Source organism: Barbatula barbatula (genome assembly GCF_947034865.1).
Source record: "Barbatula barbatula genome assembly, chromosome: 17".
Lineage (NCBI taxonomy): Eukaryota > Metazoa > Chordata > Actinopteri > Cypriniformes > Nemacheilidae > Barbatula > Barbatula barbatula.
In genome coordinates, this window is record NC_136780.1 from 58,579 (window position 1) to 84,259 (window position 25,681).

Here is a 25,681-nt window from a genome sequence, read left to right on the forward strand (position 1 = left end):
GACTGAGTATTTGTTCAGAAATTGAGATTTTAATACTTGCACCATGATCCAATATCTTTTACATCATCTCAAACTCAAAGAAATTGTCATTTTCAAAGAAAGTCATATTCATGGGCATAATTTCAAGCAATTTAGAAGAAAATTAAATGTAATATTAGAAGTAACTGTGAGTGAATCTCAGAAAATGAGTTTTTAGAGTCCAATAGAACAGATTGAATAAATTCTCAATATTAATTGAATTCTAAAATAATAGTCACTAATTACTAATCAATCTTCCTTAATGAACAGATTAATAAACTGTAGGGTTACATTTCAGAAATATAAGTCCAGAATCACTGCACTTTCAGCTGCAAGAGATAAAATGCTGCCACAGCCAACAGGAGGCCGCAGACGGGCACCAGGAGGCAGTGCTTATATTTTAGCCACACCCCTTCCTCTGACTCCACCTCAGTGACTTTCCTGCTTTTCTTCCTGCGTCCTCTCTGTCGTTTCTCAAACGCTTCCAGTTCAGCCTAAAACAAAGACACAAAGAAACATGATGTGTTCCTCACATTCCTCACTGTTGTGATATTCATCTGTTTTGATATTCGTCTCACCTGCTGTTTTCTCAGTTCTTCCTCCAGCATCGCTTTTTCATCTGCTGCTCGAGACTGCAACACACACACACACACACACAGGTCAAGGCATGCCGTGTCCATGTGATACTTTACCCAAAAAGGAAAATTCTGTCATCATTTACTGACCGTCTTGTCATTTCAAACCTGTCTGAGTTTCTTTTTTTTTCCACAGAACACAATAGAAGATATTTTGAAGTAAGTTGATAACCGAACAGCACCGGACCCAGTTCACTTCTATTGTATGGACACAAAAGCAATGCAAGCGAATGGGGTCAAGTTAACAACATTCTTCAAAATATCTTCTTTTGTGTTCTGCAGAAGGAAGACAGTCTTACAGGTCTGAGTGTGTGTGTTTGATGTTTTATGGCTTCTCTCTCAATGGAATCAATGGCCCAGCAATGGACTTTATGGCTTGTCACCATGACAACAGTTCTCGCATTGCTCTAGACATTTTCACTTGCATACCTCACAGTAGCTGTGTGTAGAGGATGGGGCAGAAACTGTGTTTTTATTACCTCAGCATGTTTGTTTTGGAGCTCTCTACACATCTCATCACACGGCAGCAACCGGTCTTCCAATCTGACCTGAGAACACGGGAATTCCTGAACACACGCACACAGTTTCAAATTAGAATGAAGCTTATTAAAAACACAACTACACTGAATTACTGAGATTTTCTTGTGTAACTATGCAGTCAGTGTCTTTACAGATTCTGTCTCACCACGCACACAAAACAATAAAAAGCAGAATTAAACCCAGAGGCCATTTTCAATAAAACTTTAAATGAATTTTGACTGTTCGTTTACACGACAACGACATATTGAGGGACTTGCATGTAAACGTTTGAAAACAGTCTCAAGTTGCATGATTTTTTTAAATGATAGTTATCTTCTCTGTGTAAACAGTCTTTTGATAACGACATGAAGTCACGTGCACATGTATTAGGCGTTCAGTCTGTAGACATGTGCCAGTATTCCCAAAACAATAGCGTTTCTAAACCAGTAATTGGCCGTTCACTGGCCTGGCATCTGTAATACAGCATTTCTACTCATGTTTGTGGATCCATGTAAACGCACATCAGTGTATGTAATACTTTTGAAAATGTCAAGTCAACTTTATTTATATAGCACTTTTTGCAATTTCAAAATTGTTTTCATTGTGTAAATGTGGCCTCAGAATTAAACAAGTGTGTGTCTCTGTACAGAAACAAAGACACACACACACGTGCACAACTGTGAAGTCCACTGAACATCTGAGTAAGTTTGTACCTTTTTAATTCTCTTACAGGAACATCTGAGCTTCACCTTCTGATAGCAGATCTGCTCACACTCATCCGAGTGACACAACAGCTTACAACGATGACCACAACTCAACTACACAAACACAAACACGTGTGAACAATATGGACAATACAATATTCTTACAGCAGTGCAAAAGACATTCATCAGGTATTTCAACACCTGTTTAGGACACTGATTTTGACAGGAGGACAGCAACTCTTTGCCCTCATCATCAGCAGAGGTGAACTTCCTACAAAACACACATTGAAATCAAACATGAAGTTTGGAGAAGGTGAGCACAGATTTCTACTTCATAATCATTTTAGGGTTGTTATTAAAATGAAGTGTGTGTGTTTCTGTGCTACCCACGGGCACTCTATGTACAGGTTGGAGATCTTACAGTGGCACCGCTGACGGATCATTTGTGTGCAGGGGGGGCATTTGCCATGGTGACAGGGCAGGGCACAAAGGTGAGTACAGCCTGCAGGACGGGGCTTTGAACAACCCTCCTCACATTTTACACACTCCTTACCAGCCTACACACACACACACACACACACACAAACACATAAAACAAATGTAATGCAACAGAACGTCATTGAGAGCGGAGCGTCAGTCACCTTGATTTTATCTGAATGTGGCGCAGCAGTGACGAGATGACACTCTAAACAGCAACTGTGGTTCCCGCAGGTTAACAGTCGTCCACATGGACGACCGCAGGAAAACGGCCCACGGGAGTGACAGGGAACTGGACTCACCTTCAACACAAGAACACAAACACTTCTGAAATCACAGACAGATGGTCTTGTTTTACATCATAGCCAGATTTAGAAAGAGAAGAATGAGATCCACAAGCTCGGCTCATCAGCTGCAGTGTGTGTGTTTACCTCATGTTGCCCCAGACAGGATCTATGGAGAGAAAAACACACAAGATGTTGTAAATTGGACAGCGGGAAACACACAGATCCAGATGATATCATTTGTTTCAGCTGGACCTACTTGAAAGAGGCAAAGAAATTCAGCTTTGAACAGATTGTTTGCTTTGACGCTTGGGTTATAACACACACAAACACTAAGCAGAGTGCGTGAGTCACATGTACCCATATCACAGGCAGCAGTGTGTGTGTGCTTGTGTGTGTGCACGCATTGCTTACGTTGGTATGGGTACCAGGCAGGGAGGACACGGTAGAGCGGTGCGGATGAACGCCGGGGCTGACGGCTGCTCCCACGGTCCGGCTAACATCACCTGAAACACAGTGAAAGAGTTCAGCGCTATATCTTCACTAACAGAAGCACAACAAGCCGTTCAATTCTATTTAAATCGTTGCATAAATAATAACATTTAAAGGGGTGATGAATTAAGACCTACAATTTAACCCAAGCTTTTGTTATATAAGCGCTAGTCGTATTCAAGCGAACATCCTGTAAGTATCAGGACTGAAAACGCCCTTGTTACTGAAATGACAACACTTTTTGACGCCAGGTCCTGGAATGCACCTATCTATTGGTTGTGCACCGCCTCCATAGAAAAGAACGCCTACTTCTCTAGCCCCGCCAACTGAGCTAAGAGCGAACAAGCAATAAACATGCCTTAAATATGTTTGTACGCTTAATTTCACCTCGGATTCCTTTGTGAACAAGCCACAGATCGACGCTGCTTAAAAAGCAGTGCTGTGCCGTCTATATTGGATCCGATGGGAATGACGCAGCAGTCTTATGGGAGTAAAACATATTTGTACTATGCGTCACTATTGCTTTGCTAGCCCCATTCACAAGAGATCAGTATTACCTGGGGACCTCTGGTCATTTGTAATAATTGCAGAGGATGTCTGTGATCTTAATCCCCTGCGAATCGGCATGTCTGTAATTTAAAGTAAAAAATGACCTACACTGAGGTCCTGTGATAATATTTGACCCGTCGGAATCGGCATGTCTGTGACGGCTCATATCTCATTTTTTAAGGTTTTATCCACCGTTTGCAAATAATGGAGGCTGTGTTGAAGTGTTTTGTTATTATTTCCAGTGCTGGGTAATATCCGTATCTGCCAACACTGTCGTTTTGGCCAAGAGTCTCACGTTTGTTTATTTATCATGAAAACTCTCGTAACATTTGAGACCCGCGATCGCGGTGATATTCTGTCCGGTTTGCAAATGCTGTTAGGTAAGGTCATATATCATTAAACACCATACAACTATAGGCTATACAAACTATACGCAAAGCCTTGCCATCACATCTGGGAAATAAGTCAGTTATTTGTCTAACCAAATTCACTGAAGGCTACTACTCAAACTGCTATCCAATCATAGCAGTGGGCGTTTACTTTAAAGTCTTCTGTGCTGCACGCCCATACAAACCGAGCGTTTCACCAGCCGGCCTCAAAACCAGGGTAGAAAATAGCATATTACTTATTGATTTAGATGTTTTTCGAATCTAAAAACCACATGAACTTCATAAGTAGACTTCAGAAAACATATCAAATAACCAAACCGGCCAGTTCAGCACACCTATAATTTGTTTACAAGGAAATGTTTCTCTTCTCAACAGTGTTATTCATACCCGCTCACTGGATTTAACCAACACCTGATCATGACACGGTGCCGGGCAGAGATGGTTACAGCCCTCTAACAGATGCCCGCACGGCTGCTTACAGGCCGGACATGAACCCATGTGACACCTGTGCTGCTCCAGAGACGAATGATGGCATGACGGAAGTTTCCTACAGAGACAAACATGTCAAGACATTATTCATCAAGTCAACGCAACACTGGTGTGTGTGTGTGTGTGTGTGTGTGTACCTGCAGAGCTCTTTACAGCGTGGTGGTTTAGTGCTTCTCTCTCTTCCACAAGGCACAGAGATGGCGCTTGAGCCACAATCACAATGAACTTCAACCATCACAGGACACGGATAACAGCTCCCTGAAACACAACACGCACAACACGCTGAAGGTTGGGTTTTCAGACATCTGCATTCTTGCAGAAATCAGTTTGGAGCTGTCAGTCTGACCAGACCGTGTGCACACACACACACTTTGGCCATAACACAACACTTCTGCACTTCACACACTTGTGGCCTGACATTTCACTAACCCTGACCGGAACACTGAGATTAAACATGTACATCAGATTACATTGTTGTTCCGGATACACATTTGCATGGGATGCGTACACAATGAGTGATGGGAGGACACTGATATAATCTCTGACCTTTCACATGCACAAATACGCTTCCATTCTCAGAAAAGGGCAATTGTTCAAATTTGACCAAAGATTAGCTGGCTAACTGATCACGGTACAAATCGAATAATTTACTCAATGTTCTCAATGAACAACAGCAAACGCTCACATGTGCCCTGAAGGTTAGGCATCGCTTTGCTAAATGAGACGTGTGGAAAATCAAGTTTCCAGGAAAGTTTATTAGCATGTCCCCCCTCACAGCAGACGAACACACACACCTGAAGTTCAGATGTGTCTAACAAAGCTTTCAGTCTCTCTAAAGGATCCAGATGCTCATCTGTAATAAATGACTAAGACGAGCAGGCTGCTCCTTGTGCAAGAGACCACAACATCTGCAATCACCTGACTAACTGTGTTCTTTCTATAGCTTCAGCTCTTGTCCTTCTTTGTCAAATGTTCTCTCATGTGTACACGGCTTTAGATGAAAGAGCAAACTGAAGATAAAGGAGATCTTGGGAAGAACATCTACTCAGGTGTACGTCTGTGGCGTTGATGGAATTTCCTGTGCAGGGATTTTATGTGGCTCTATAGCGCTATGGGATTTTACCGCCTTTTTTCTTACTTTGGTTGTAAATATGTAATAGATAATCCACAGCTAGCTCTGTTTTAAAGGGGCCTCAACAAAGTGTATTCAAATCCTTGAACGCACGGCTAGCCGTGGATTATCCCGCTTATATTTGCCAAGTTAAAGCTGTTATTGATGTTTACAGTGAAAATAACAGATATTTTCCTCAGTTTATTTTAAAGGTATTCAAACTAACTGGATCTAGCAATGTGTTAAAGGGTTTTAACCTTCCAGCCAATCAGAATCCAGTATTCAAACAGACAGTGGTATAAACAAAGTATGCTGTTGGGATATTATTAAGTAGCATATATTGTTGTTTTTGAATGACAAAGACGTTTTAAAACAAATTAAAAACTTGATATTTTTTCAGTAAATGCAAAACAACAAAGAGCAATGAGGTGCTATAAAAACGCAAGAAAGGCTACACGCTTTTATCCATAACGAAAGAAAAAACTTAAGGCCAACCAGATTATGTTGAATATAAAATGAAAATATAAAAGCAAATTGTGTAGGCTTGATACAGGGAAATGAACAGAGCCTCATTGATGCCATTCTCTTATCTCAGATTCAGTTCGGGAGTCAGGACACAATATTTGAGCTTAATACGAATATAATCGTTTTACTTTTCAAAGAATTTACGAATGATAAACAATGACTAATGCGTTTATAGTTCATATCACGCACCATATGCACTCCTGTTACTTTCACCAACTAAAATAAAAAGTGTGGTGATGACCTCAACATGCAGTTGGCATCTCATTACTGTAATAATGCGGTTGACAACACAGCACTACTCAGGTCTAGACTGACCCCTGCTTTGTGTGTGTGTGTGTGTGTGTGTGTGTGTGAGAGATATCACACCTTGGTGGCACACCGATGGGCATTTATGGTTCCTGCAACCCAACATTCGAGCACACTTCAAGTCACATGGAGGGCAGTTACCAGGGCAACACTACAAAACACACAGATAATCCGACACACATTATCAATGACAGTGTGTGTGTGTGTGTGTGTGTGTGTCAAAGTGAACAAGTGGAGCATGAGTGACTGACCAGAAATAGAAAAGATGCAATCGCGTGTGTTCTTCAGTTAATTGTGTGTGTGTGTGCGAGACACAAACACAGATAAGAGACATAAAGACACAAGGTCAAGCTACAACATGTTCACAGTTACGTGTGTGTAAGGGTTTGGTTCTGTCAGGATTAGTGTGTAAATGTATTTTTAAGAAGCAATAGAAATGTAAAGAAGTGTGAATATGTTTGTGTACCTTTCTCTTGCATTGGTGTCGGCCGCAGGTTCGGGTTTTGTTGCATTTTGACTCACACAAATATTCTTTGTGGCAGGCTAAATTTTTACTGTACCGGCCACATCGACACGTCTTCTCTACCTCCTGCACACACACACACACACACACACACACAGATTATTTCAATTTTCAGCGAGACCTGCAGATCTGTGTGTGTGTGATTGTTTGTACCTGCCGGCAGGTTTCACAGGCTGCTTTATGGCAACGCATTGAGCAGGTGTGTAATCCACAATCCAACTTCTTACCGCAGGTGTCTCCACAGGTGGGCACATCCACAGTACATGGCAACAAACTCTCTGAAAAAACACAAAAAACACAGCTAACCTCATCTCTAAGACTTCGACTTTCAATCACACACGAGAAGCAGCTCATGTCATTAACAACAGAGAATTAACCTGCTGAAAGATTTATGTGACCTCAGCAGAACCAGAGAAATGTGTGACCCTGTTTGTGACTAAAGTTTCATAATGTAATAAACATCAAAAGTTTGATTTCAACCATTGATTTCATTCCTTTCAATCTTTCAGTCAATACTAAAGATGTCAAGGTTATATTTCCACACAATATTCTTGACATTTTGTAGGATGATTCTATGCAGAAATCACAAAAATCAGGTCAGGTCAATGGAGTGTGTGTGTGTGTACTCACTGGTCTTGCCACAGAAACATGAGCGATTGCCTCCACGAGGACACTGTCCACACACATCTGAGTGACACACACGCTCACATGTGTGATTCCCACAAGACAGCGGACGACCACACACCTGCACACACATGAAACACATAGGACTGGGTGATATATCGTGCAATTCTTATGCTCAGTTTTCTCAATGAATTCCTAAATGAGTTCAAATGCACATTATAAACGACTCTATCTTGAAATGATTTACAATGACTGATCACAGAGCTGTAGTTCACAGAAGAGCTGTGCATAAAACACAGAATCCATTAAGACATATAGAATTAGAAGGACGGTCACGATTATGAAATTGGCCTAACGATTCATTGTCTAATAAATCATTGCGATTAATTGTCTGTTTAAGTACATTTTTGATTAAGGTTTGAAACGACCAAATTGTTCTGAAAATAAGACTGTCCGTGTGTCCGAAATCGTATATTTCCATACTATATAGTAGGCGAAAAGGAGTATGAATCACGAGTAGTATATTCCAAACCTCAGTATGAATAAAACAGAAGGCGGGAAATACCCGGATGGTCTTATTCCGCCCATATTCTCACTTTCGAGACTACAATAACATTTGATGTTAATTACATTTTGGTAGGCTGGTTTTCACATCGAGATTATCTTATATCATATTATTGTACTGAAGGTTATTTTAAAGCTATATGCTTTAGTTTGTTTTAAGTGATGGTACATTTTACCAGTATTACCATGCTTTAGTTACATTATATACCTAAAATATGCAATATGCAAGTGTAACCGGTTCTACTCGCCCGTTCCCAGCGGGTCTCGATCCGGCATGGGAGTCGAGTGCTCTAACAAGGAAGCTAAAGACCACAGCCCCTAGCATCTACCGCTAAAGCACCTCTTGACAGCTCTTCACTAGCTGGCCTCAGTACACAGGCACTACAGCTCCCCTAGTGTCCCTGACAGAGATGTGCAATAATTGCAATGATCTGAAACCATCACGATGAGGCGATTATTTCATAATTGTGACAGCCCTAATCGATTGTGTGAATCGTGATATATATCACCCAGCCCTAGATACACATATTACGCACAAAGAGCTCTGACACACAAACACATACCTGGTCACAGTGCCACTCAAGATCGGCACATGGTCGCTCTTCTTGTTGTCGGCCACACGCACAAGCCTGCAGACTGACCTGAGGACACGGCGAACACTCACCTGACGGACAGACGGAGAGTGTGAGAGCACATACATTCACTTCTCATGCGGCTCTGTCACAAACATAACAGTTATTTTTCTACTGCTATCCCGAAACGTTTCATTCTGCAGACCAGCCGGTGTGGATATTATTTAACTGTTGAGCTGTTAACAGAATGGGTTACACAGTGCTGAGGAATACTTGATTCTGATTGAGGTTTATAAAGGATAAAAACCATCTGGCTGTACAGAACCCTAACGCTAGTGCTTACGGACGGTATGACATTCTAGACAACTGTGCTGAGTCCAGGCCGGGAACGGTTTGCAATAGTGATGAAAGAGGTTTCTTCCCAGTGCCCAGGAGTTCTCGGCCTGACGAACCCAAACCTCTCTTTACTGCATTCACACTCAAGTCAGGTTGGAAGATGAACACAAGAGGGTCTCACCTGTGTGACACGTGTCTGTGCAGCTGTGGATTCTGCACGGCAGTGTCCGGCCGCAGATCTGCCTGCAGCTCCAGGATTTAGCACTGCAGCGGCGCGGGACACGAGACGATTTCCCACACAAACATGAAACGCTCACCATCTTTGGACAGGGCGGACACGGACCTGACACACACACACAGAACAAGACCTGATGAAGATCTTCATGATCTGATCTCTTTAAATGAGTTGCTTTGCTTTGGATAAAAGCTTCTGCTAAATGACTAAATGTAAACGGAGATATTGTGTATATGTCTTTAAACTCAACTTCAGTGAACTGCGAGTACTACACTTGACTGCAGAAACATGAAACTTTCTTCCATGTATGTTTGTTTTTGCAGCATTATATGGCACTAAACATGAGATGAGCAAACTGTTCTCAGATCAGGTGTACCTGGGTGACATAGCAGCAAGCAGCGATGTCCACACGAGGGTTTAAACTCTCGCTCACACACCTGTCCACATGAATGTGGGAGGAGCCAGGGGTCTGGAGCAGGATCTGCCTCTTTCCCACAGTAACAGTAATAACGAGACGGAGTTTTCTCACGACTGTATTCATACCTGCACTTAGGACTGACACAGACAGTTTAGTGTGATTGGTTGGTGCTTGCTAGGATGTGATTGGTTAGCGTTTGCTGTAACATGACTGGTTAGAGTTCACTGTGATGCTATCTTGCTTACCATGGCCACGGGTGATCTTTTTTCCCAAAGTCCTCATCTGTCACTGAAGACACCAGGAAGACAGAGTCTTCCGCCCATTTTTGAATACAGGTGATGTGAAAAATACAGTAACAGCCCACACAGCTCCACACCTGAGATACAGAGAGGCAGTCAGCAGCTATACATGAAACTCTGTTTATCTTTGTGTGTGTGTGTGTGTGTGTTTGTCTCACAGCCTGTGTCCTCCTAACAGACGCAATGCAGATCAGACATGTGACGCCTCCAGACTGACATACTTCATTTAAATAATGACGTGTTTGTTCCAGAAGACCAACGTCAGCATCACCTAGAAAACAAGCAAACAAAAGCACACACACATCAGCATTCACAGTATGTGTTGCAATGGCTAGATCTTCATTGTAACGTGCAATTAAATAGAAAACAAATTGAAAATATATATATCAAATATAAATAAATATTACGAATATAAAACCAACTTCTACTACAGTAGTGGCCAAAAGTAGTGATTTAATTGTGCCCGGCACAGATTCAAGATGCAGCAAAGCCGCCCCAAAACACAAGCGAGCCTGCTCCATGTTTCACTGTAGGTATGGTGATCACTTCTTTGAAAGCTTGATTTTTTTCATCTGTGAACATAGAGCTGATGTGACTTGCCAAAAAACTCCAGTTTTGAATCATCGGAAGTACCGAGTCAGTATTTACAAGTTGAATGCGCGAATACTAATTCCACCGCGTTTACAAAAAAAGGTAAAACAACGATGTCGGATGATTTTGAACTTGGAGAAGATGAGATGCCCCATCGTGAAGCGTGACCTTTATGTATCACGTGAAGTCATGTGCGTGCTTTGCAGTACATAGCAAGGCGAGCATTTGTGTTTATAAAACATATACATTTTTTTGAAAATGACCAATGGTTTGGGTAGATAAGACCCTTATTCATCGTCTGGTATCGTTTAAAGCCCTTTCAAGCTGCACTGAAACTGTTATTTTCACCTTCAACCGTTTGGAGTCCATTGAAGTCCACTATATGGAGAATAATACTGGAATGTTTTCATCAAAAACCTTCATTTCTTTTCGACTTAAATAAATAATTAAGTAAATAATCATGAAAATGATCATGAATAATTAAGTAAATAATCATGAAAATGATCATGAATAATTAAGTAAATAATCATGAAAATGTATTGTTGAAAGTGTGCAATTCCATTAATGTGCGGATGCGAATGTTGAAACTGTTCGTCTAGTGTGTGTTTACATAGAGAAACGGTGGAAAGCAGCTCTGTGGGATGGAAAATCAAGTTCTTTAAGAATGGCCAGGCCGGTCACTGTAGCTCACAGGACAGCACTTACAATATTTGTGCATTTAGTAGCGTGTTCTGTACAGCAATGAAAACAGGTCCCACCACAACAAATGTGCACTCACACAAATGCTTCCAAATATATTTTGAGGTGGCACAGGTAAAATATACGGAGCAAACACGGCTAAAGACCTCCATTTTTACCTATCGGAACTCATCACACCCGTATTGACCACAGGTTCTCTATATGGGATTGACATCTGACAAGCTTTGAGATTAAAGCCCGAGTTGACACAGGAAGCCTCTGATCTGCTTCATGCCTGAGTGCATTTATCTGGTTTTGTCAACTCTAATGTAATCCTGTAACCCCTGAGTTTGTTCAGCTACCTTTACACACACACACACACACACACACACACACACGCATCACCTGTGTGTGAGGAGTAGGGACAGAGAGCCGACTGAAGAATCTTCCCTCGTTTTCCTTCTCCTTCATCCTCATCATCATCCTCAGAGGAGGAGGAGCTGTGCTTCTCTGCAGCCAATCGTTGAGCAGAAGCCTGATCAGCCTTCCGGATGTCATCAAACCTGGACACTGAGGACACTGAGGACACACAACACACACATGTTTGTATTCCCACCTCACTCTTTTATTTTCTCATTCCTGCACAGATTGGACTGAAACAAGCATTTACAAATCTTACAAATTTACAAAGTTGTTCGAAATGAAGCGATGCAACCGACCCAAGTTTATTTGTGCAAATCTCACACTTTTGTGTGTACAGTGAACATACTGATGCTATACCTCGGACCTCCAACCTCACAGCAGCAGGAGGACGCGCCACAGAAGGGTCACCGGTACTCTGACCTCTGACCTGACCGCGCCCACGACCCTGCTGCCTCCAAGCTGGATTCATTCCACACTGCATAACACAAAGAACAAATGTCATCACAACACAACAACATGAGTTAAACTCCTCCATCCTCTCAGCGCATAAACAATCACAAACAACTTCTGTCAGTCAGAAATAAAAATAAAACTCATCATTACAACATAATATAACATAAAAGATATAATGACACAATATAAAACATACAAGTGTATTGAAAGGAAAAGAAGCAGCTTCGCGTGGACATGCGCGTGACTCGCTGCATTCTATCTGCAGCACTCGTGTATTTATAAATACATATAAAGTCTATACAGCTATAAATATTCACAACTAGAGTTAGTCAATAAAAACATACGCGAATCATTATTTTAACATTGATCAATTCAAATTTGCGTTTTTGACACACTCACCCGCCGCTCAGGACACAACGCGCATGCGCAGGCCGCCGCACCGCAGGGCGTCGTGGGAGTTGAAGTCCCTTACTGATCCGAGTAGTGATCATGGAGAAGCGGAAACACCGTTAAAACTACAACATCCGTCAGCATCCTATCAAAGACACGTGTCGCTTCCAAACCCGCTAATCGACCTTTCGGTCAATCAAACAGCACTTTTACGTTATTGAACAGTCAAAATATATAACAAAGAAAAGTGCCCTGGTACAAGATTCCAGAATCAAACAAGCATTATATAACACTATATATAACAATTATAAATGGAATATCACAAAACAATAACACCATGTGTATTATATGTGCATCATTGACCATATTTCTTTCTCCCAAAATAAAGACTTATTTCTAATATATGCAGTTCCATGGGATAATATGAGGACTACATTTATATTTGTGTAGTTGGCACACCAATATGCAAAAAAAAACTGTGAATATGAATCTTTCGTCGGCCAATGCTCTTTTTATGAGAAATATTAATAATATAAAACAATGTTTAAAAAAATTGTGCTATGTGTCACACCATGTCCAATTTATTCATGAACTATCTATTTGATAAAAGTAGCTTTCCTGTAGCTCAGTGGTCAGAGCAGGTGTTATCAACGCCAAGGTCATGGGTTCCATCACAGAAATCACACATAGTGACAAACTAATGTATAGAATAAAGCCATGCTTTGGATAAAAGCATCCGTCAAATGCGTGACTGTAAATGTAAAAGGGAGGGTTTAAACCCATGTAAGGATGAGACTGATGCCTCCTAGTGTGTCGAACAACACAACACAAAAGGGCATTTTCCAAAACTGAAGTGATCATCCCTGGCTGTTACCTGCTGGGCCCTTGAAGGCCCTTGAGCTCTCTGGGTGTAGGTAATACCAGTTTGGAACTTGTTTTGTTTTGAAGGGGATGACTGATCAACTTTCAGGGACAACGCTGCACATGCACACAGAATCCTCAGTTGTTGCAAATAAACAATATTTTTATTGTTGAATATTGTCTAATTGTGACTTGTTTCTATCTGCTTTTTTTACTCTGGTGTTCAAAAAAGAAATATAAGCTATTACCAAACACTGTAGCTTTATTACAACAAACTAAACATTTCAACCTTCTTGGAAACTGAAACAATTTCTTGTGAAAATAAAAGACTGTCTACAGCCCATGAAACAGAATGAATTATTATTGACGTGTTGATCAAATCTGTAGAATCATCTTACATTTGGCAAGTAGAGAAATTGTTGAAGGAAATGTTCAGCAGATTTCTTTTTATTCTATGATGAATGAATACACCTGCTGTTGATCATACAGAGACATTTGTTTGTTTGTTTGTTAACTTTTCTGCCTCTTCTAGAGAGTCGGCTGTTCTGGTTGCAACTCTCCGCTGGAGGTTGTGATCTTTTTCTCTAATTTTGTGATTCGCTTCTTCATTTTGGCCTGCACAGCTTCTTGTTCGGCTAACAGGCGGGCAAAGCGCGTCTGCAGTTCATCCATTACGCTGCTGATCCTGAAGACTTTCTCCTCCATGTCTTTGGGATCGGGGCCCTGCTTGGCCAGCTCCAAATCCAGTAGATTGTCCTAAAGAGGAAAGTCATCAAATGTAAAAGGGAGGGTTAAAGACGTGTGTTTGTATAGCTGCTGGGCATTCACATGTTTTCCATCAAATATGCAAGGCACACTAATTCCTTAACATAAACTGAATTCCTCAACGCCTTTCCACACGAAATGAAAATACGCCATATCAAAATAAGTGTTCTGAAAGCATTTCACGTATTTGACAGCCAATGTATTGACAAGAAACACACAAAAGCAAATATCAATTTGGAAAACTATGTGATAGGCCTTTCAGATGTCAGTCGTGTAGCGTGACGTAAGGCATGTTCGTCCTTTATACCTTCATAAGGATCTGCCTTCCCTTCTCCTCCAGCATGGCTTTAGCATCCGGGTATTCGGTCAGCGCCTCCATCAGGTCATCTTTGGACAGACAAAACAGGTCGGAATAGCCAATGCTGCGGATGTTGGCGGTTCGACGATTTCCTGCCTTACTGCCCTTGATGTTTAGAATGCTGATCTCTCCAAAGTAGCTGCCGTCACTCAGTACCACAAACTGAGTGATCCCGTCATCGGCCACCACAGCGAGTTTTCCTTCTTTGATGATGTACATCTCACGGCCAATGTCGCCCTTCTTGCAGATGTAGTCGCCGGGGCTGTAGACCTGAGGCTGAAGCTTGAGCACCAGCTCCACCAGCAGTCCGGCCTCGCAATCTGCGAAAATGCGCACCTTTTTCAGAGTATCCAGGTGGACGTTTATAGCGATCTCCGCCCTGAGCTTGTCTGGCAGGTACTTCAGGACCTCTCTCTCGTCCACTGCTTTCTTATTGGTCCACAAGTAATCGAACCACTTGATGACTCGTTTCTCCAGGTCTTTGGTGACTTTCCGAAAGCTCATGTACTGTTTGATAGCATCGATACGAGCCTGGAAATCTGCTCGTGCTGCATTGGCGTTGGTGATCATGGAGCCAACGTTTCCGACGATGGTGGCGAAAATCAGCACACCCACCAGGAAGTCGGTTACCACAAAGAAGTACTCTGAGTTTTGGACAGGGGGCGGAGTCTCACCAATGGTTGTAAGAGTGAGGGTCGACCAGTACATACTGTACGCGTATTTTCTCACCAGCCGGCCAAACTCGGGGTCCGAGGTGTCCGGATACACAAAGGCATCAGTTCCGAAGCCGATGGCCTTGGAAAAGGAGTAATACATGCAGGCGTTCCAGTGGATGATGATCACGATGTACATGACCAGGTTGGAGATTCGGAAAACGTTGGGAAAGTTGGTCCGTGTCTCCGTGCGTTGGAAGAACTCAAACAACCGATTGACCCTCAGCAACTTGTTCATACGGATCTCGGGGTAGTTCAGGCCAAAGTAAAAGTAGAAAATGTCTGTCGGAATCATAGAGGCCAGGTCCAGTTTGAACTGAAGGCTCTCCATATAGCGATTCTGAAGTTTCTTCTCATCCTTCACCAACAGACCCTGCTCCAGATATCCTGCACAAAAATGCAGAAACACGCTCAGTGTTCAGAGATTCATTGCATTCGACTGAAATAGCTCGATATCTCACCTGTTCTAGTCCTGAACATCATGTCGGCCAGATACACCAGATCAGACCCAGAATCCAAAAGGAACCAGTATATCAAATAATCCCCCTGCAATTCCTCAAAACAAGCTCTGAGAGAAAGAATCATTACCGCTTTATAATTTAGGGTTTCTGTCATCATTTACTCTCCTTCGACTTGTTCCAAATGTGTATAAATGTCTTTGTTCTGATGAACACAGAGAGAAATATTTGGAAGAATGCTTGTAACCAGACAGCTCATTGACTTCCATTGTAGCAAAAATACAATGGTAGTTAAAAGTGCCCCAGAACTGTTTGCTGTCCTACATTCTACAAAATGTTTTTTGGGTTCAACAGAACAAAACAAAAATTATAACATATTTTCTCCTACTATGGGAGTCAAATAATCTGTTTGGTTATAAATATTATTCCAAATATCTTTCTCTGTGTTCTTCAGAACAAAGACATTTATTCAGATTTGAAACAACTCGGAGGTGAGGAAATGACAGAATTTTCATTTTTGGTCGAAGTGATCTTCAAAAATCTTCATATCAAGATAATGTCAAACCATTTCAGACTAACCAGCCTGATGAAGGTCAGTGGACCGAAACGGTGTGTTAATGAATAAATATTCGTGCAAGTATTGGTGGTCAAAAAGGTTGAGGTCCACACATGAAAATGCTTCAATATTACAAGGCCAGAGTTTGCTCAACCGACACAGAACAAGCAGACATATTTGTTCTCATCTGTAATATTGCAGCACCTGGCTATGATGAAAATCCAGTTGTACATTACAGGACACGTGATGATAAACAGCCAGTGGTAGTACATGTTTCCTGCTGGATCCACCACATAAATCTCCTTTGGTCTGAAACACAACATTCATTTTCAAATGTAGACAAACACACAGTTCAGCTAAAACACCAGCAAGCGGAAGCATAAAAATACACATGTCTTGACCCAAACTCATTTTACTGCTTTGGATCGCTGTCATGTCACACGGTTTACGTGCTTCTTCATTAACTTACTCCTCTTTCTTTACAATGACCTCTTTCTCCTTCTCTTCTGGCTCTTTCTTCTTCTTCCTCTTCTTGTCCTCCTCCTCCATCTTTTCCTTTTTCTCTTTCTTCTCTTTTTTCCTGAAGTGACACAAATATTGTGACTAGGTCATGCAAGGTCACATAACTTCACACGCAGCATGAATGAAATAAATGATCTAATCTCACTCTTTCTTCTGCTTCTTTTTCTTCTTCTTTTCTTCTCTAAAAAGACATTTAAAAACATAAAAAAATGTTTTAATGCATAACCATGTGCAAATGTGTGTAGTGTTGTATGTACATGTCATTGTTTGTATAGGCATAACGTTTTTACAAACTTATTGTTTAACAGCAGCTTTACAGAAATACTGGCATTGAAGGAATCACGTCAGCTCAGATCTGTATGACTCTGTGTTGCTTCAGTTAAACACAAAACAAAAGAAATAGTGATTATCTGATAAGGGACTTGACATGCTCCAAAAAGGACTAACATCCGTCATTAAAGTAAGGCAAATGACTCCAGTGGGTCAGTAAATGTTTCATCTAATTTCACGAAAGCTCATGCTAAGTTAAAATATGAGCAGACACATTTATCCAAAGTGTTTTTGTTTTACTGTGCGTTCATCAGGACGTGTGTTCCTTGGGAATCATTTCACCATCTGTAACACCAAACCATCACACCTGAGCCGCAGGTAAGGTCAAGGGTCACTGCAGCTGAGGGTTTGCGCTATAATGGATGTACAGTTAATATGCCGTGTTTGTGTTTACTTACTCTGCGTTGTTATTGTTGTTGTTGCTGTTGACGTCAGGTTTAGGATCTGGCTGCTTTTGTTCTCTTTAGAAAAACAGTCACTAATGGGTTACTAACCACTTCTGGATAACCAATGATCTGAAAACCCACCCACTACCGACCAACATGAAAATCAGTCATCATCAATTTAAGATTCATTATAAATGAACAATGTTAACAATTATATTCACTTATCTACCACCCACAATGCATCACTCACATCATTTCCTCTTTATTGCCCACAATGACTTCGCCCACCTCCTCCAAGAGAGTTGTGGGCGGGTCCAGAGGCCTCACTCGAGCAGACATCTTCGCTGATTGGTTACTCCACCTGTCTGTCACACAGTACTGCCGTATGGTTTGTTTATTGAATAACATGCAGAAGTAGTTCAAGACCATTGAAATGATTCATGGCATTATAAATCCTATCCGAAGAACCATACATCTGTTATTTATTACAGAGAAATAAAAAGTTTATCAAGAATGGATTCCTATTCCTAACAAAACGGACTGTAATGAAATCTCTCAATTTGTCATAAACATACAACACAGTGAAAGTAAAATGATCTGTTGACTTTCTGTTTGTAGCGGTAAAGAATAAAAAGTGTCTCTCACCTGCTGAACGCTGTGCTGACATCATAACAGGTGTGAACGCAAACACACGGACACATTCTTACACAAACCTACACAATCCCTGTGGAACAGCCATATGTTTCCTGAATTGGAATCGTGGTCATTTTCCTCCGTATTTCTAAATGATCGCAGACTGCCAGTGGATTTCACGATGGGTACAGTGAGATTTAGGATTAGAAGGGATGGAAATGACAGTGACCGGGTCACACACGCGTGCGCACGCACACACACACACACACACACACACACACGCACACACACACACACACACACACACACTGTTGCTGAATATGTAGGGAGTTCAAATGAAAAATGGCATTCCTCGAAAAAACTACTTTGCCATCAGAATTCTCTTGTCTTGATTTTCTCATGCCTGAAATATATTTTTAAACTAACCCTCTTGTGACCAACAATTTATCTGATAAATATCAGCCATTAAAGTATTTCTGAAGCTGTGAGTTCATCATGTTTGTATTTTATTGAATGTGTTTACATGTGTTCACCTTGAATATGCCACGTATAGGGATTATTTTTCTGATATTATGCCTTGTCAGCTCTCTGCAGAATTGACCCATAATCCCATTAATCCTGTTAAACACTTCACTGTCCATACAGTCAGTCTACAGGACACTAAACACAACACATGAAATCACACCACCGGTTCAGACCACATTTCTGCTGAAAGATACACAGAAGGTACACGCATGCACTTCTCAAGACATCTTACCTGGAAACCATTTGCATTAAACTGTCCCAGCATATTAGATGAATATGGGAGAAAGCATTTTTAACATTAAAAAAAGTTTTGCCATATACTATAATGCTTTGTGTTCACGGCACAATTTTTATAAATTATTTTACACATCACAGAACAAGATTTCTTCATTTAGAACACAGTATTCACAGTACAAACACATTACTAACTATAACAAACGATCAAACATATTTGAGAAAAAAACCCCAGAAGAACCTTTTATTTAAGGACTTTATTTTTCTTGTGAAGTATAAACAGTCATTTGTCATTTTATGCGCTGTTCTACTGAATAACCTTTGATCAATAAACAGAATCTATAAATGTTTGTAACAACACAAAGCTCTTGTTTATATAGGGAGCTGGAACATACGAATAATATCGGGATCAGAGGTCACCCTGTCGGAACGGAAAACCGAACGTTCTCACAGGAACAAGCATCCAGATAAAAATGAAATCAGAAAGTCTTTAAATAAACACCGGATAAGCATCTTTAACTCAACATGCCACTGTTATTTCACTTGTTTATTTGTGTGCGTTCACCCTTGGAACATGTCAACCAAACACATTGTCTTAAGGAAATTGGTTAGTGTCTGCTTCATGTTTTTGAAATACATCGGCAATTTTAATAGCAGAAAGCGAGAAAAGATTGCCAAATTCAAAACTTGTGGTGTAATAGCATCATTTCCTGATGTTTCCTGCAGGAGAGAGAGGTTTGTGTTTAACGGACAGCTCGGGTTGCATTCCTCTGCCGTGTTTAGGATCTATCAGTGTTTTGACGGAATATGTGACTGTTTCTGGCCACACAGATTCTCCTAACTGCCGCTGAGCTTCAGGAGCAGCTCCAGGAGAGACGGTTGGAGAGCTGGTGGTGGTTTGGACGTGAAGATGACCTGGATCAGGGTTCGGGACGGTTCCCTCCATCACACCCATGTTGGATGATTCAACGCCGACAGGAATCAAATAAATCACCTAAAGATGAAATAGATATTGTGAGATGGGTTGAACATAACTAATGTTTGATATAAAACTTCCACATATACCTACTACATAACATTAAATGCCATTTACAGGCTCTGCACAATAAAGTTCTATCTAATATATAATATCATACAATTTATTAGCAAAATACATATTAATTTGAAAATTTTTGGAATACACAGATATGTTTCAACGGCCAGAGAAAATAATCCTGCCGTCAGGTGATGATGTTATGCCATCATGAGACACACTGAAAGCCCACATGATCCCTCGATAAGAGCGAAACGTTCACAATCACCAGTGATGTTTGTTTTCTGTTAAACTAGACAGAGAATTATTGGCTTCAAGTCCCGGCCGGGTCGTGCTGTGGGACGCTAACAAACCATTGGTTTAGTGATAAATAACAGGAGTGTATTTACCTGCGCCGCCTTTACTTCCTCTGAACTGTCGGAATCGGCCTGAAAGAACATGAAATCCTATATTAATGATACATTTGATATTTTATGTTTTTAATGTGATTTTCCAACAAACTTACGATTACGGCCTGCTGTACAACTGAATATACCTGAAACCACAAAGACATATATTCCTGTGAATGAAGCTCAACAAAAACACATACATCTGAAAGCCTTAAATGCTGCTTTTTATATTACAGATACCAGGATTAGATTGTGTCTGATGAATTGATTTACCTGCATGGGGAAGTTTAAGGGAAGGAAATTTGACATCTGCATGTAAACAGAATGACGATGAGAAAGGTACGATGACAGAACACTGTGAAAGAATGTGAATATGAACTCTGAAGTCTACCTGTCCCTGTAGAGCTAAAGATTCAGGTGGGAATGTTTGAGGATCAGGAGTGGGATCAGGAGCAGAGCCAACTACAGGCTGGAGAAACGCACCGCTTGGGTTTAATCCGTAAGGTTTATACGCACCGAGAGGGCTGATCTGTACCAAAAATCCAAAATGAACATTTATAAAACAGACACACACTTCACATTTAAAAGTAGATGTGTGTGCACATGCCCACCCTGCTGTGGTCCGTCTGTGGACTGGACTGCTGATGTATGTTCTGGTCAGATGTGGCCACTGGTATCCAAACTCCCTGTGGTTTAGACGACCCAAGAACAGATCCTGGAAACAGCAGGAGACTGAAGCTCGGACCCACTGGAACCTAAAAACACACACACAATAACAACTCACCCACATTACGTCTATTCATTCACAAATGTGGAACACCATTAGAGCGCCATTAGACTGTTAGACTTCAGTGAGCTAACCCTTCCATTGTTTTCACAGCACACACACACACCTGATGTGCAGCCCGGGGAAGTATCCCGAACAAACACAGATTCAGGAGAATCTTCAGCATGGGTTCAGATTTGTAGAACATGACGCTGACGTTCACAACTCGATGTGTCCTGCAGGTCTGACTGTCTGTTTGAATTTAAAGAGCAATATCAGACACACATATACATCATGTCTGTCTGCCTGCCTGACAGAGAGACATTCTGTCACTGCAGACAGATTAGAGACAGACATGCAGAGTTTTAGCTGGATTAACACTAACTTTATAGTACAAATATTCTTAGATCATTCACCAAAGAAATGAACCAGTACTCCGTTACTCACTGATACTCACCATTATGTCATTTCTGTTCTTTTAAGCTTTCCTGTTTTAACTGAAAATACGTGGAGAGATGTTTGCCGTTACTTTTGAAATCAAATTGAGTTAAACAAGGAGCTTTCCAGCTTCAAAAAGATGCACAGCCATCACTTAAACGTCACACAACAATCATTATGTCGGATTATATGTGCACCTCTCATACAACTGTTCTCAAGAACTACGTTTTTTGGTTTGTTGTGTTCTCCTTTTAGTTCATTCAGACACACCCTATGAAGATGAAGATGCTTACAATCCTTCATGATGTTGTATTTATCGAAACGGTCAAAACCTGTCAGTGATGAGCAAATACACACATACATGTTTAGAGCGTCCCACATTTCTGTGAATAAAAGAATTGAATTTTTTTTTTGACAATTCTATGAATGTTCAAATATTTACCAATGATAATATATGGCTTCCTAAACAAATGCTCAAGATTAATTATCACAGATTTAAGACTTTTAAGAGTGCTATGAGATGAGTAAACTAATTATACATATTGCTCTCTTGACATGTTCTTTCATTGTATTGTATAAAACGCTTCAGAAGGAAGCGGTGACATGACTTCTTTTAGCGTGTGTTACGTGACAGAAGACATCAACACAACTGACCCCGGATTGTTGCTTCTTTGTCAATTACAATATTCAGTTATGTAGATGTCACCTCTTTACAGTGGACCAGTTATATTCAGAAATACAGATTATTTAGTGAAGGTTCTTTAAAATATTCCACACAAAATCCATTGGAACCTTGATCTGGAAAGTCTCACACTTGGCAGAAAACACATTTACATTGAGTCATTTAGCAGATGCTTTTATCCAGAGCGACTTACAGAGAGTTCAGGGAGCAATAAGCGACACATTACTGTTACACACTACTGTATGTTTCAATCACACAGAGTGATCAGATATTCAAAATCATTACTTATAAGACTGAAACGGTCAATGGGTTTAATTTATGGAGGGTAAACGCTTACAACACAGAGACCTGACTAGCAGTTTTAGTTCATGAACGATGACAACACATATAGTTATGTTTCTATATTTAGAAAACACACCTCAATAATGGCATTATATCAGTAGTAAATGTTTACAGGACACACATGACTGTGGATAATCTTTGAAATAACAGCTTGTGTCATTGTCTGATAGGTGTACATGCGTCATTGTCTGTAGAGTCTGAAATGAGTCAAAGTTTAATGGTGAGTGTGTGTGTGACGCCCTCCAGAGGCCAAACGGTGCAGTTGACATTCACACACACACACACACACACACACACACACACACACACATCTGTGTGTTCATGACATCTAATGCTCAAATGTGAATGTGTTTGGACTGCTGTTCTACTTAACCATACTACATTTGTTCTTCAAATCAAGTAAGATTGTATTAGTTGTAAAACCTTTATTAATAAACTAAAGTCATTTGTTTCTCTAAAGTGTATGCTAACATTAGTTAAAATAATTGTAATTAGCAGTGTATAAAAACAATAAAAGGCTTGTCATGATTCAAGTGTGTGTGTGTGTACACTGTAATGCACTGAAACAATAATAATATTAATAATAATAGATTATAAGCACCTCTCAGTGTCTCAACTCTTATTTCATGACCCAAACTCAATTCGTGTGGAGCCTGTCTCGTGCGTTTCTGTGGGAAGAATGGTGACATGATTTAAGCATGTGGTGATAACAGCCACAGAGAGGAGACATCCATCATTCAACAGACACCCGCTCACAGGTGCTGGAGGGTTAGTGTGCAGCAACTACATGTAGATAACAAATGTACATTTATTCTTTACTGAATGTATTGCTAGTCAATTACATTTTTTATTCTAAAACTATTGCAAAATATTTCATCTTATGTTAAACTGTTTAACTGGTAGGGTTAGGGACTTGTGAGAGCCAAAGCCAAACATCTGAGACGTAAAACTCTGTGTGCACTGGCCACAAACCAGGTGCCTGTACCATGATGGTAGTTGAACAAACTCTGGGTTACAGGATTGGTTTTGGATGCAATCAGGCTTTATTGGTACCATGACGCAGCTCATGAACTTTCTCTGTCAACTCAGGCTTTGATCCTTAAGCTATGATCACTCTACGTGCACATAAAAGAGTGACGTCGGCACTGAACAACCAATCCCGTTCAATATGGATAGAGCGAGAGCGATATATTTTTCCACGCAGGAGCAAAAGATTATTCTTCAGAAATATAAATGTTTTCAAACACGCAGAAACACTGTATCTGCTGCCAATGTGCGGCTCAAGAAGTTTGCAAAGATAAGACATTCCTTCCGCGGAAAATCTGTATCTTTCATGCAAGTAAGTATCAGGAAAGTCAAGGAGATTTTGTCTGTCCCTAAAAACTCTTTCTATACAAAGTGTTCGTCTAACAATTTGCGCAGAGATGTCCACAGGATTTGGGAGTAAAGGTGAAGCCATTGCAACAGGGAACAGACGCTGGGAATTAGTTACGTCACCTATATGTTTCTTTGCTCACAGCTGATTGGTCAAACTTCAGTCTGAGATCTCGAATCCAGAACATAATCTGCCTCGGAGCAGGTTAGCCGTGCAGCGTAAGACACCATGGTGACGAACACCGATTAAAGCCGAGCTACTCTCATGGTACCTAAAACCCAGGGTTGGCACAAACTAAACTGAAACATAGCTGGCTAGCCACCTAAACCAGCTTCATGATACAGGCCCTAGCTGACCACCCCACCAGCGTCCGGTCCCAGAGACGGTCCAGGTCCATACCTCACAGGGGATTAAATAAAACATTCTCGCATGACCTTCAAACGTGTTTTTCATTTTCCTGTGCCAAACCCTTTTCTTTGGAACTATCATGGTTCTGTCCCATCTTTTGTTAATTTAGTGGCAGAATCATGACAGTACTCTTGTTTTGTGTTGGGAGAGAAAGAGAGACGTGTTATTGTGATCGTGACATATCATGCGGTCTCGTCTTTGGTCCCGCTCCTTTCGTTCTCTCGTTAGCTTCCCTTCAGTGTTTCATTACCCACACCTGCCCATTGTTAGTTATCATTTGTTAGTCTCCCTATTTGATGTCCTTGTGTTTTCTGTCCTGTGCCGATTCGTTTTGTTTGTTCCACTGTCGAGTCCTTGCTCTGGTTGTACTTTTACTTGTTGGATTACACTTGCCTATTGGATGCCTTGGCATGATATGATATCATGTATGTTAGATTGTCTTGTCTAACTTAATTTTTAATTAAGTCGTCACCTTGTTTTCAAGTTTTAGATCAGGGTTAGGGTTAGGTTATGTAGATAAAAACAAAGGTTGAGCCCCCCCCCCCTGATCTCGGGAACTGTAAGTAGTAAAGACTTGAAAGTTGGTACTGTTTACACAGTGGGGCATAACAGTATTTAGTCAGCCACCAATCGTGCGAGTTCTCCCACTTAAAAAGATGAGAGAGGCCTGTAATTTTCATCATGGGTACACTTCAATATGAGAGACAGAATGAGAAAACAAATCCAGAAAATCACATTGTCTGATATTTACAGAATTTATTTGCAAATTATGGTGGAAAATGAGTATTTGGTCACCTACAAAAAAGCAAGATTTCTGGCTCTAACAGACCTGTAACTTCTTAAAGAGCCTGCTCTGTCTTCCACTGAATCTGCCATAGGTAAGCAGCTTGGTGTGAAGAAATCAACTGTGGCAGCAATTATTAGAAAATGTAAGACATACAAGACCACTGATAATCTCCCTCGATCTGGGGCTCCACACAAGATCTCACCCCGTGGGGTCAAAAAGTTTGTGCCAACCCAAAAGCCTTCTTCCATCAGCAAGGGCATTGAAGATGAAACGTGGCTGGGTCTTTCAGCAAGACAATGATCCCAAACACACCTATTTAATAACAACTAACCCAACAGGCAACTAGCACTTTCAACAAAACACTAAAACAGAAATAAAAAATCTGATTCAAAACCAAATTTAATATGCCACAATGCATGCTGGGGACTTCTGTTTGTTAAGATAACACAATTTTGCAAGTTGAGCAAACTTTTTGATCCAAGTCCAGTCAACAAAATGATTTGTGGACTTATTTTA

At 40.8% G+C, this 25,681-nt stretch overlaps 3 protein-coding genes across 6 annotated transcripts; all 3 read right to left on the reverse strand.

The window, feature by feature from the left end:
* nfxl1 (nuclear transcription factor, X-box binding-like 1) lies at window positions 1–12,699 on the reverse strand. 2 transcript variants are annotated; one of them, XM_079477418.1, is made up of 23 exons: window positions 12,614–12,699; window positions 12,119–12,236; window positions 11,744–11,917; window positions 10,228–10,340; window positions 10,016–10,146; window positions 9,729–9,907; window positions 9,299–9,460; window positions 8,773–8,873; window positions 7,652–7,766; window positions 7,175–7,299; window positions 6,965–7,087; window positions 6,559–6,649; window positions 4,694–4,814; window positions 4,455–4,614; window positions 3,052–3,143; window positions 2,785–2,806; window positions 2,518–2,655; window positions 2,267–2,433; window positions 2,078–2,147; window positions 1,886–1,990; window positions 1,133–1,219; window positions 597–650; window positions 1–512 (listed from the first exon to the last, which is right to left on the reverse strand). In XM_079477418.1, exons 2-23 carry the CDS (start codon window positions 12,228–12,230, stop codon window positions 333–335), a joined length of 2,622 nt encoding a protein of 873 aa, XP_079333544.1. In that variant the 5' UTR covers window positions 12,231–12,236; window positions 12,614–12,699; the 3' UTR covers window positions 1–332. The 2 variants fall into 2 exon arrangements, with proteins under 2 accessions (XP_079333544.1, XP_079333545.1); XM_079477419.1 differs by having other exon boundaries at window positions 12,411–12,618.
* A 905-nt stretch (window positions 12,700–13,604) lies between these two features.
* On the reverse strand, window positions 13,605–18,709 carry cnga1b (cyclic nucleotide gated channel subunit alpha 1b). 3 transcript variants are annotated; one of them, XM_079478939.1, is made up of 9 exons: window positions 18,199–18,378; window positions 17,804–17,918; window positions 17,566–17,628; window positions 16,983–17,018; window positions 16,785–16,895; window positions 16,520–16,624; window positions 15,763–15,869; window positions 14,538–15,688; window positions 13,605–14,221 (listed from the first exon to the last, which is right to left on the reverse strand). In XM_079478939.1, exons 1-9 carry the CDS (start codon window positions 18,221–18,223, stop codon window positions 13,994–13,996), a joined length of 1,941 nt encoding a protein of 646 aa, XP_079335065.1. In that variant the 5' UTR covers window positions 18,224–18,378; the 3' UTR covers window positions 13,605–13,993. The 3 variants fall into 3 exon arrangements, with proteins under 3 accessions (XP_079335065.1, XP_079335066.1, XP_079335067.1); XM_079478940.1 differs by having other exon boundaries at window positions 13,607–14,221; window positions 17,804–17,931; window positions 18,199–18,709; XM_079478941.1 differs by having other exon boundaries at window positions 13,610–14,221; window positions 17,566–17,697; window positions 17,804–17,931; window positions 18,199–18,375.
* Window positions 18,710–19,183: 474 nt separating this feature from the next.
* Window positions 19,184–21,433, reverse strand: LOC306907107 (uncharacterized protein). The gene is made up of 7 exons (XM_079478966.1): window positions 21,261–21,433; window positions 20,979–21,122; window positions 20,759–20,896; window positions 20,641–20,676; window positions 20,484–20,513; window positions 20,368–20,406; window positions 19,184–19,939 (listed from the first exon to the last, which is right to left on the reverse strand). Exons 1-7 carry the CDS (start codon window positions 21,339–21,341, stop codon window positions 19,649–19,651), a joined length of 759 nt encoding a protein of 252 aa, XP_079335092.1. The 5' UTR covers window positions 21,342–21,433; the 3' UTR covers window positions 19,184–19,648.
* Window positions 21,434–25,681: the final 4,248 nt, after the last annotated feature.